Below are 12,224 nucleotides of genomic sequence, written 5' to 3' on the forward strand. Positions count from 1 at the left end.
CGTGAGCATTGGTATTTGGAATCTCCTTTAAACATAAAGAAACATGCCTTTCTGGGGGGAGGGTAAATCAACTTAACGGCGGAGGGGTGAAAAACGAGTTGAGACCAATTGATTTTACTGTTCATAATGTCCTTTTCCTGATCATAAACTGATCATTTTTTATCTTTCGTAGTTTCGTTTTCAAAAGCCATCTTTTCCTTTGGAGAACAAAATGTTAGATTACTGTAGATTCTCCTGGCATATAAATAAAAATTTAAACACATTTGAAATAAATGATAGGAATGATAGTGACCGTGCAATTGTTCACCTCTATAATAAGGTCAATAATGCACGGAAGTATATCACTCGCGTCGCCAAAAATCTCACGCACTTGCCTACGCGCGACGATTGTGGTGGTCACATTGTCAGCAATGACAATGGCAGTAGATGTAATTTACTGCTAAGTAGCGGTCTTGCATCTTGCTGTGGGGTCCAGAACATCAATAATAATAATGTTCTGGACCGTCATCAAAATGTGCGGACCGTGCTGGAAACGGGTCCTGGCCGGGTAATGACTACAATTGCAGTCCGACCGCGGGTTCAGTACCGCCAAGGCACCCAAGACACCACGCCGGATCTCCCCAAGAATTTAATCCATATAAAAAAACGCTTATAGGAAAAGATGGCAAAGATTGAGGGACCCAACTGACCGGTGGCATACCTGGACCTAGCCCGGGAAGTACAAAATTGATTGCTGGGAAGAAAGATTGAAAAATGGGAGGAACTTTGCCGTAATCTCTCAGAAAACGAGTCAGATCGCGAATTTCTGAGGATTATATATAAAACGTTAAGCATTAAATTATAAATTTCGGTATAACACCGTAGCGAAGCACGGGTATCTTGCTAGATTTTATATATAGCGTTAGTCATGTGTCTTGTTGATGTACTGGAGCAAAGGAGAGCCTGGTGACGCCTGGCTACTTCATTAGTCGTCACTGATCTGCATTTAGGCCAGTCACCCAGATGTCAGATTTTCTGTCACTTGTTCACCCAATTTTTCTTAAATGATTTCAAAGAATTTGGAAATCTATCAAACATCTCCTTTGGTAAATTATTCCTCTTCCCATAAACGAGTATGGCTAATCACATAATATTCTCATTTTCTTTATAATGTCTTATTAACCGTTGTTCATTAAGTGTGGTCCTTTCAGGTGGAGAAATCAGCTGGACGCTTGCTTGAGGTAGAGAGAGAGCTGACTGAAGTTAAAAATAACTTGGATAAAACTGTGAAGGAGGTCGATGCAGAAGAACTTCAGAAATCCATTCAGACCAGCCAGGAGAAGTTAAAAGGGTAATCAAAAAACAAAAAACCTCATTCATCAAAACCTATACCTAATTGAATAGGTAGTGTTGATGATTATTCCGATAAAGTCCCTAACTATGTGAATATCGGCGTACCTTAGTACTCACCATGAATCTTCTATGACTGGAGAAGTCCTTTATTTCATTCCATCAAACACAATCATCATCACCCTCTTATTAGATCTCATTTCATTGCTAGTTTTATGTGATCGATTGGTCAGCATCTTGACCTTTGAATCTCAGGGACCCAGGTTTGATTAGGAACAAGTCGTAGGATTTTATTCATGAAATTTGATCACTTCTTGATACTTTTTAAGAACGCTGAGCAACTAAAGCAAACTACATATTTCCTCAGATTGCGATGCTTAAATAGGGTACGCTGCTAAGAAAAAGAACCTAAAGTTTATCAGTCGACATGGACAGTGTGTATCATTGTTGGTCAGGTGTTTTCTTTTCTGCCTAGGTAAAATTTTCCTTTGCAGGTGTTGAGTGAAATATGTGTTTTGACCTTTTTGATCCCCAAAATAATCCAAATTATGTTGCTCAGACTTGGCTGCCTGATTTTATAACTATTGCATTTTGGGGAAGATATAAAACTTCACAAATAGGAATATAACACAATCATTGCTAGAAAATTCTAACACTTTCTAAAAACACCCTGGTCGCTTCTGTGTGAACGTTTCATCCTGATAGTGTTTCACACTGAGTGGCCAAATGTCAAGGGAAGGAGTGTCCCATTAGAAAATGTGCTGTGTATGACTCCTGAGCGTTGCGGCTAGCTGCGGCGTAGCTGTGCAGTCTGTCACAGACACCAGAGTCGTGAAGATGGCAACACATCGCAAGTTAACCGACTTTGAGCATGGGGTGATCATCAGCGCACGGCACATGGATCATAGCATTGCGATGATTACACGTGAATTCAGGTTTCCGGGGTCAGTAGTGTGGAGGGTGGATTTTCAATATTGCAGAGAGAATGTTACCACCAACGTAAACCACTGCACGGGAAGACCACTGTTGTTTAACGAACAGACATCACTTCACCTGCACAAAACCATACTGGGTGCCCAACAGGCTATTGTGATTCAGATCATCTCCCAGTTGGGAGTCACGAACCCATTTCTACCAGGACTATAAGGAGGCAACTGCACCGCATAGACATCACCAGCCGACGACCAACTCGTGTCCATTTGCTGACACCCGACACAGAGCTTAAACGACATGCATGGGCCCATGAACATCGGCAGTGGATCATGGAACGGTACCGGTATGTGGTGTGGTCCAATGAATCCCAGTTCCAGTTGTATTGAGCTGATGGGCGCATGAGAATATGGCGTATGCTCCATGAAGCTATGGCTCCTGTGTGTCAAGAAGTTTGTGTCCAGACGGGAGGTAGCTCAGTTCTGGTCTGAGTGGCATTCTTATGGTCGTAGTTAGGCCCCATTGTCGGGCTGCAGGGAGCTCTGACAGGTGCGTGTCATGTGGGTATTCTTTCAGACCACCTGCATCCCTTTCCGGCCCTAGACTAGCCTGACAGAGATGCCATGTTTCAACAGGACAATGCGCCATGTCACTAGCAATCCAATGAAGTTACAACCATGGATTGGCCTTCCAGATCCCCCGATCTTAATCCAGTCGAGCATTTATGGGATGCTGTTGATGCTGATGTACACTCCATGAACACCGCACCAACTACACAAGACCAATTGTAGGTAGCAGTGCAAGATGCGTGGGTCCAGATCCCTCCAGAACAATTCCAACACCTTGTAGAGTCGATGCCTTTGAGGACTTGTAGAGGAGCAATTTGTTAATAACATCAAATTCAGTGTATTTCCATGACTTTTGGCCACTCAGTGTATGTTCGCAGCAGAATCTGCGGCCAGATCTTAGGTTCCAGTTTTACAATAGTATTTCAGATTTCTCAGTTGGCTATGCAGACTTTAGCACCCAATTTAGAAAGAGTGGATGGAGACCTAGAACTGTCGTGACCCACAGTCAAACCATAATATCGTATATTTGGTATGAGACAATGCTGGTCCGAGATCTACGTAATATCTGTGGGAGCTGGTGGAGAATGAGAGTTTCTTGTCATCTTATTGAAAGACTAAAACCAGCCCTTTTCACTACAAGGACATGTTCGATTATTAAGAAGATAATGAAACCAAACACAAAAGGTAAAACTGAGATGGCCCTTGTGGTCAAGGGGTAGAGAGCCTGCTCTTACGTGGAAGCCCTGCTTTCGATTCCCAGCTAGGTCGGGTACTTTTACCTGGATCTGAGGGCTGGTTCGAGATCCTGAGCCTTCATAAGCCTTAATAAATTGAGGAGATATCTGATGGTGGCCTTGGTCTGGAAAGCCTAGAGTAACATCCATGTGATGTGGTGCACTGACAACTTGACCCATCATTATCTGATATGTACTGAGCAGCGGTCGCTTTGTAGGCCAAGGCCCATAAGGTCTCTAGCATCATCGGGAGGGGGGGATAAAATCTAACACTAAATACTAAAAGTAAATGTCAGAGCTGCTAGACAGGACTCTATCTCAAAACAAATATTACATAGCCAAGGATAGATAATGAGGCTATTCAACAAATATGACATTCACATAAAACTCTTAAACCACTGTAGACGACTGGGCAGAATATGTACTGAAATTGATAGATAATACTAGCATGGCTGAATTGCAGCCTTAACAAGCTTGTAAAGAGTGTAACATACTGGTGGCAAAAGTAGTGCTGTGTACATGCAGACGGCAAGTTTTACAGAGAAGATAATCTCAAAGGAGAAAGAGCCAAATGGAGATGACAACCAAGCTTAGCATGTGAACAAAATATGAATATTTGTAGGTAATTATCTGTAAACAATGTAATATCTCAAAAATAGATAATTTAAGTTCTATAGGAATGTATGGCTTACTATTTAGTACAGTAGAAACATTGTATACCTCCAAATCCTGTCCTATGAAGGTTACCATCCCAAGGTAAAAGTTTAGGATTCAGCAACACTTGAGACCAAATGTACAGTATACTGTACATGATATATTTTTGTCCTGGGAGGTCTCTCATCAACCAAATTTTGTAAGTACATCCCCAGTATAACCTAAAATCAAAATCCAGTCAGAAATAATTTTTTTTTCTAATCAGAAAAATTCGGGACTGAAGGGGTTAATGGGGGAACACTCTAGGTGAATGTATCTAACACTGATTCCAACATCTCTTTTTATACCTGATTACATCAAATTATGCTAGAAACTTATTTCATTTTCAAACTCCAACAATTACCCCATTAGTCACATCCCCTTGCCTTGAGCACTTAAGGCAGACATCAGGTAGTGTGCAGGCCCAAGTAGCAATTATCCTGATAACTCCACCTTGTTTCTCTTCCCTTCTCCCACCTCCCTGCCTCACCGTTACTTCACAGTAGAGCCCAGGACTCAACTATGGATTCTTATTCTATCGTACACGAATGAAAGTTTAGCATAAAATTCTGAATGTAAGTAGTCTTCTTTTATATTTATATCTGCTTCCTTACGAGAGGGGAACAAATATAAAGGGGATTTTATTTTTTATTTAAATTCATTTATTGAAAAACACAAGGCAATTTCAATTTATTTTTCCACATAGTTTCCTGCTTTGGAAATGCATTTGTCCCAGCATATGGACAGCTTTTTGATGCCTCATCGTAAAAAGAACAGGGTCATGTCACCAGCCAGTTACGCACGAAGTCTTCCACACTGTCGTATCTTCAAATCGTTGCCCTCCTAGAGCTTCTTTAGCGGTCCGAACAAATGGAAATCGCAGGGTGATTAGTCCGGGCTGTAAGGAGGATCAAGTGTAGTCCAGTGCATTTCATATAGTTTGGAGACAGAGCAAAAAGGCGAGGGACCCCTCTGGAACACACTTTACGGAACTGTAGGTCATTTGTGATGATTGCTTGACAGCTCCCATAACTGATTCCGACTTGTTCTGCAATTTCTGATACTCTCGCTCGTCGATCGTCATCAATGTCTTTAACCGCACAAATGTTTTTGTCTGTGTTGCTGGTCCAAGGATGGTGATCGTGTTGCTGATTTTCCACACATTTTTGTCCTCCCTTGAACTTTTTATGCCAGGCAAACACACACAGTGTTTTGATCTGATGTGAATTAGCTGCATATTGGTCACACCACATTTAATTAAATTTGTATTTATGTAGAGCTTAATCACATCGTTACCTGCCATCATCAGAAATAATTAATGGTTATAGTACTAGATTTGTTATTGTCCTGATGTTATTGTAAGATATAATGTATGTTTCTGACACGATTAGATAAATAAATAAATAAAGTGTTTTGATCACCGAACCGTGCAGTCAATCTCTGGCAAATTTCCGCCGCTGTAACTCCTTCACGCGCAAGATATTTTATAATTATGCGTTGCGCAGTGGAGGGGTGCACCTGTTGCTCCGACATTGTGTTACTGATGAAACGGCGGGAAATATCTAACAGCATGGTTTCCCACTCCTAACAATCCTGCCTGAGCATAGCAGAAGCGCAGGGCCAGACCTATCAACTGTTAATGTTCAGGAACTAAAATCCTGTTTATTTTTTAATGACCTTCATACCTGGTATTGCACTGCTCTCCATTCTTTCCTAAAATTTCAGTAAAGAAGAAATTTTTGCTATATGGATTGCTTATTTTGTGTACATGTCACACTTAACAATTTACAGTCTTACAGAATATGTGCTCATATTACCTCCTCGTCCTCCTCCTTGACTGCTTTTTATTAAATTGTCTTAAAGTTTGGTCAATGTGGTGTTGTTAGATCTGAAAATCACTGTGAATCAGGTAATGAGACTGAATAGGTCTATTCCATTATGTTCTAATTGAAGTGCAAGCAGTACAGATTTCTGAATCTAACAGTCACAGTAACACCATATTTGTTAACATAATGAGGTATGGGGTCTACTAATCCAATCAGGATATCGCTGCCACTAGCTACATCACATTCACTTGAATCACTGTTGCTGTAGAACTCTCTTGTCACTTGGGATTTCAACATTTGTATCATTGTCAAAAGAAATGTCACTCTCTGAACCATCACATGCAATAAATCGACCATTTTTTCTCATAGACATTTCTGCGTTCGACTTGATCCTGCCAATTTGCTAACTTTGTGTATGTTACAACTGGCAAGTAAAATGGCACGGTAGTAATCAGTGAGCGGGAATGTTTATTTCAAAAGGTCTGCAACTTGATGCTACTCGTGATCAAGCCGAAAATGAATAGGTATAATATACTGAGGAACACAATCTCTCTATCTGTGACAAAATAAGTTGTTAAAGTCATTGTAAACAAAGTTATAAGGTGACAATGTATTCCATCGTAACCACATTACCAGCAATGTCTTTTCTGCTTGAGTGGTTTAGTGGGCTGTTTGTACCAAATGAAATTATAAAATGCAATGGGTAATGCAATAGTTTTGTTCCTTAATTTATATATATATATATATATATATAATTTGTTTGTTTGCTTGTTACTGTTATAAATGTATGTTTCATATGTCATTTTAGCTTGAAAAATCGTCTGGATGTAGTTTATGAAGAAGTTAACCAGTTACAGCTTTATAGTAGTGTGCAGACTGAAATTAATGTTCAGAAAGAAGCACGCGCAACAAAAGAAGCTGAATTAAGACGACTGTAAGTATTTATATTTTATTTAAGCATCACAGCTTTCCTACAATTATTTACTATTGAACTGTTAAGAGTACTGTTCTTTTCTCTGTAATTTCTGGAATGTAGTTCCTAAACACTGAAATGTATGCAAATATGTATGTTAATAACGTGCAAAATATGAAGAAAATTTAAATGTAGACAGTATCTGTATAATGTCCTGGAAAATTTCCAGTTTGAAAGGATTAGTAGCTACTTCCTGAAACTTTAATAAGCTCGTTACTTTAACCCTTATACATGCCTTTTTCTTGTTGTTGGAAGATGCTGATAATTATTATGACAGTTGCCTCAAAAAATTTGATGATGATGATGATGATGATGATGATGATGATGATGATGATGATGATCTTGCTGCTGTTGTCAGTTATGACACACAATGTTTTCAATGCACATAAATGTATTTATCATAAGACATCTTTATTAATTGTTCAGTTATCAATGATCTGCAATTAGAGCTGTTGCCCAGGTGGCAGATTTCTTATCAGTTGTTCACGTAACCTTTTCATAATTGTTTTGAAAGATCTTTGAAGTTTATCAAACATTCCCCTTGACCTATAAACTAATATTAACCCCAATTTGTCCTCTTGATTCCACCTTTATCTTCATATTATGATTGTTCCTACTTTAAAAATCTCTGCTCAAGCTTATTCGTGTACTAACGTTATTACACGCTCTCTCCACTGACATTCTTTGGTGTTTTCTTTTTAGTATATTACATACATACATACATACATAGATACATACATACATATCCCACGTCATTCCATCTTAAGCAATGGGTTGGCGAACGAGGCTTCTCCACCAGTTGCGGTCTAGTGAACTTCTCTCCTTCTTCGATGCTTTCCAAAGTATGACCTCGCTGTTCAACGTCAATCTTCTCTGTGTCCTTGTACCTGAGTCTTAGTCGCCCTCTTGGACTTTTGTCTTACAGTTTTAGATGATACATTTGTTTTGGTAATCTGTTATCTGCCATGCATCTCTAATGTGCTGTTATTCTGTCCTGCAGTCTTACAACTTGAGCCTGCTTGTGGATTTCCTCATTACGGACTCTGTCCCTCCGTGTTTTATTGTTCATGCTGCAGACAAATCTCATTTCTGCTGCCTGGATTCTACTAACATCTTTATTTCTCATGGTACATGTTTTGTAACCATAGGTCAGGATTGGTACGTAATAGGTTTCATATATGACTCTCTTACATTTTGTTGGTATTTTCTTGTTCCATATTATGTCTTGTAACTATTTTGTAAAAGTTGCTACCTGCCTGAATTCTGTTGGAAATTTCCTTGTCTATAGAACCAGTATCAGAGATAACACTTCCAAGATACTTGAATTGATGGTTCATCTGTAGTCGTTTCCCCTCCATTTCAGTGTGCTCCATTGGTTGTCCATATATCTTCATGACCATAACCTCACTTTTCTCTTGGCTGAAGATGAGTCCATATTCTTTAGCAGCTTCTGTCCAGGAGTTTATTTGTCCTTGAAGGTCTTCTTTAGAGTCTCCCCACAAGCATATATCGTCCACGAACAAGATAGCTTTCATTTTCTTACCTCCAGTGGTTTGGTGAACTTTTCTCTGAATCTCGTTCATCACAGTGATAAAAAGAAGAGGAGACAAAACACCACCCTGTCTTAACCCAGATTTTATATCAAAGGTTTCAGTCATTCCTTCAGGTGTTTTGACTTTACATCGAGTATCTTCATACAAATTCTTGATCCTGTGTATCATGTCACCCTGTATTCCAATTTTCTTCAGTGTTTCCCACACCTTCTCTCTATTCATAGCATCAAATGCTTTCTTGATATCTAGAAAGGCTAACCACAAATCTCGGTTATGTTAGTAGTGTTTTTCCATTAACTGACAGACTGTAAGGATTAAATCATTTGTTGATCTCCCCTTCCTGAATCCATACTGTTCTTCGAAGAGGTTCTCTTTAATAAGGGGCCTGATTTTACGCTCTCTAATACTTTCATAAAGTTTACCAACTTCATATGTTAAAGTGATGCCTCTATAGTTGAAACATTTCTTTCTATCTCTTTTCTTGAAAATTGGAATTATGATGCCTGTTTTCCAATCGACTGGTATGTCCCCTTCTTTCCAGATCTTACAAAATAGTCGTTAGATCCAATGTTTTCCAAAAATGCCCATAGCCTTGATCATTTCTCCATTAATTTCATCAGCACCAGCTGATTTTCCAGTTTTGATGTATAGTAGAAGTCCGTTATAGCGAGAATTCATAACAGTGAAAAATTTACTCGCTGTAACGGATTCTCGTTATATCCGATTTTTGTATAAAAGTCTGAAAACTCCCCATGCACATTAAAATCGGTATGAAACGGCAATCAGTTTGTTCAAAACTTGCGTTTCCGCAAATGATATCCACACTAAAGCTTACTTGTTTGTTGTTTTTCGAAATCCGATACTGTGTGAAAGTGTATGTTTAATTTCATTCTGAAAAAAAATATAGTACTGTATTTCTCCAAATCCAAGATGAAGCCCACTTTTTCCCTTCAAAAAATTTAAATCAGGCTCAGAAAGAACTTTTTTTTTTTTTTTTTTTTTTTTTTTTTTTTTTTTTTTTTTTTTTTTTTTTTTCGGCTGCACAATTATTCTTCCTTTCCGCGGGTTTAAGGACCATTAACTTCACATTGGCATCATAATACCGAAGAGAACCCGTTGAAAATTTTCCGGCAATACCCATTGCATTCGTCTCTACAATACAACGATCCATCAGGAAATTATCCTTGCTGTCTACAAAACTGTTACTTTTACGCAGGATCAGATATAACCGGCTACCACTACACGCACGCCTCGCTTGCAGGGTTTGGCCAAATTCAGCGGCTAGCGATATATAGGCCTAACCGCGGACGTTGAAAGTCAATGAACGAGTTTATTGCGCCACGGTATGGCCATTCCGCCCTTGCGTGTTTCGTGTAAATACCTCACAATTTCATCTTCGACTTCTTTAAAGTGTCCTTGTTGCGGACCACTGAATGCATATTTTGTACAGTATGCATTTTTTTTAGCTGTCGTATCTTTCACACTAACGTCAAATATTGGCTTTAGTTAGGCCTATGCCGTTTTTTCTTGCGGCTGCACAATTATTCTACATTTCTGAGTGTTTAATAACCATTCACTGAAAATTGTCATCATAATATCGACTAGAACCCGTTGAAAATTTGCCGGCAATACCTTTTTCATGTATCTTTACAATACGACTATCCATGACGAAAATATTCCTGCTGTCTATAAACCTTAATTTTACTAAGCGTCAAGTACAATAGACGCGTTATAACTCTGCCACTGAGAAGCCATAGCTTTTCTAAGAATTCGAAGGGTCGCATGTTTTGATGCCATTCTGCAAATTTGAGAAACACACAGGCACTGTACAACCGGTTGTTGCGGCTAGCGATGTATAGTAAAGAGGCGGTCGTTTATTCTCAACAAATTCTGTGCGTGTGTGAAAAGAAGCAGCGTGGTTACCACGGTAGTTGCCAATGGTATCCATTAACTTACTGTTAGGCTGCAAATGCTACAACCCTGTAGTTTTCGCATGAGATTCTGAGGGGGGGGGGGGGAAAGTCTTGGATTCGGAGAAATACGTTATCGCTCCAGAGATTTCTGTGGCAAACACCTCAGCTTTCTTCTTCAAACAGCATCACCTAACCTAACCGTATATGTATCATGAAAACATATTTGAAACGCATGTAGAGAAATAACCTCCTCGCGAAAAAGTTACAAGTAAATAGCCGTAACTAGACGCGAGAGGATATGAAATATCCTCTGAAATCAGTGATGTACTCTGCCATATCTTGAGATGTATCACATTCTTACTTAATTTCCGTATATAACATTAAAATTAAGGTATAGTTTACTTCAGTCTTTATTTTTAACGAGTTAACAACGCCTATCGGCCACGTTATTTACGCATTTATTACGAAAACGGGTTATCCTCTTTCATTTCAAATTTTCTTTAGAGTACAGCAGTCGATGGGTATTACCAATCAACTCCAACATCGCCTTTGAATGTCAACGAGAGACCTCGCAAATGCACAAAGTGAAAAAACAATACCGCACCGAAGATGCAGTTAATTGATTGAAGGAACAAGAATCCACCTGATCGATACTTTCACTTTTATTTAGCCTTAGGCTATTTCAATAGACATTGAATTAAAAGTTCAGAACATGTTTCGAATGCATTGCATTCGTCATCAGCTGCTTACATTTGGCAAAAGTAAAATTAGCTAAGAACAGTCTCACAATTTTCTTAAAAATTGATAAGAGACGTGAAAACACCGGATGCCTTCTTAAGGAAACTTTTTACCAACAGTTCAACAGAAATACTTCACACAGTGCATACAAGTTCTTCAGTAATCAACAAACTTATGGAAAATTCGCAAGACTTATAGTGAACTATATTTTAGTCCATCAGTGTTTTTAACATTAAGATTTTTAATAATAAGTCATAGTTTAACTAACAATTGCCTTCAATGCATCCCCCCCCCCCCTCTACCCCCTCCCCCCCATATCCATTCACACATGCACTACTAACACTTGTTTTTAAGGTTTTAAGAAAATTGTGAGACTGTTCTTAGCTAATTTTACTTTTGCCAAATGTAAGCAGCTGATGATGAATGCAATGCATTTGAAACATGTTCTGAACTTTTAATTCAATGTCTATTGAAATAGCCTAAGGCTAAATAAAAGTGAAAGTATTGATCAGGTGGATTCTTGTTCCTTCAATTAATTAGTTGGATCATATAGTCGATACGGATATGAAGTGGATAGTATGTAGCGAAGTTGATCGATCGCATTTTGTTGCTAACGTTTCAGTTTTCTTATTCAAACAGCGTCACATATCCTAACTTAACCGTACTATACGTATGATGAAAACACACTTCAAGCGCCAATAGAGTAATGATAACTTTCTCGCTATAAATTGTCATAATAGCCTTTCCGTAATTTAACCAGACGTGACAAAATATAAACTAATCTCTGATCTATTTATATAATTTGTTTGTTCGTTGCTTGTACGGCTTAAGCATTGTACTGTAAACAATAATTATTTTGGATATTCCAAACAAAATATGAAAATTATTCTATTTGTTGTGGACATTACTGTTATTGCTTAAAATTAATGGCATTGGCAAGTGATATGTAGAAGACCCTAAATATGT

General features: G+C 38.6%; 1 protein-coding gene across 1 annotated transcript in view; it reads left to right on the plus strand.

Moving 5' to 3' along the window:
• rad50 (DNA repair protein rad50) overlaps positions 1 to 12,224 on the plus strand; it is a 266,867-nt gene that overhangs the window by 123,316 nt on the left and 131,327 nt on the right. The window contains exons 11-12 of the mRNA XM_067142492.2: positions 1,191 to 1,330; positions 6,890 to 7,015. Of these exons, the coding sequence (XP_066998593.2) occupies positions 1,191 to 1,330; positions 6,890 to 7,015 (266 nt within the window). The remainder of the gene's footprint in view (positions 1 to 1,190; positions 1,331 to 6,889; positions 7,016 to 12,224) is intronic.

This window comes from Anabrus simplex, chromosome 3 (genome assembly GCF_040414725.1).
Source record: "Anabrus simplex isolate iqAnaSimp1 chromosome 3, ASM4041472v1, whole genome shotgun sequence".
In the NCBI taxonomy this organism is placed as follows: domain Eukaryota; kingdom Metazoa; phylum Arthropoda; class Insecta; order Orthoptera; family Tettigoniidae; genus Anabrus; species Anabrus simplex.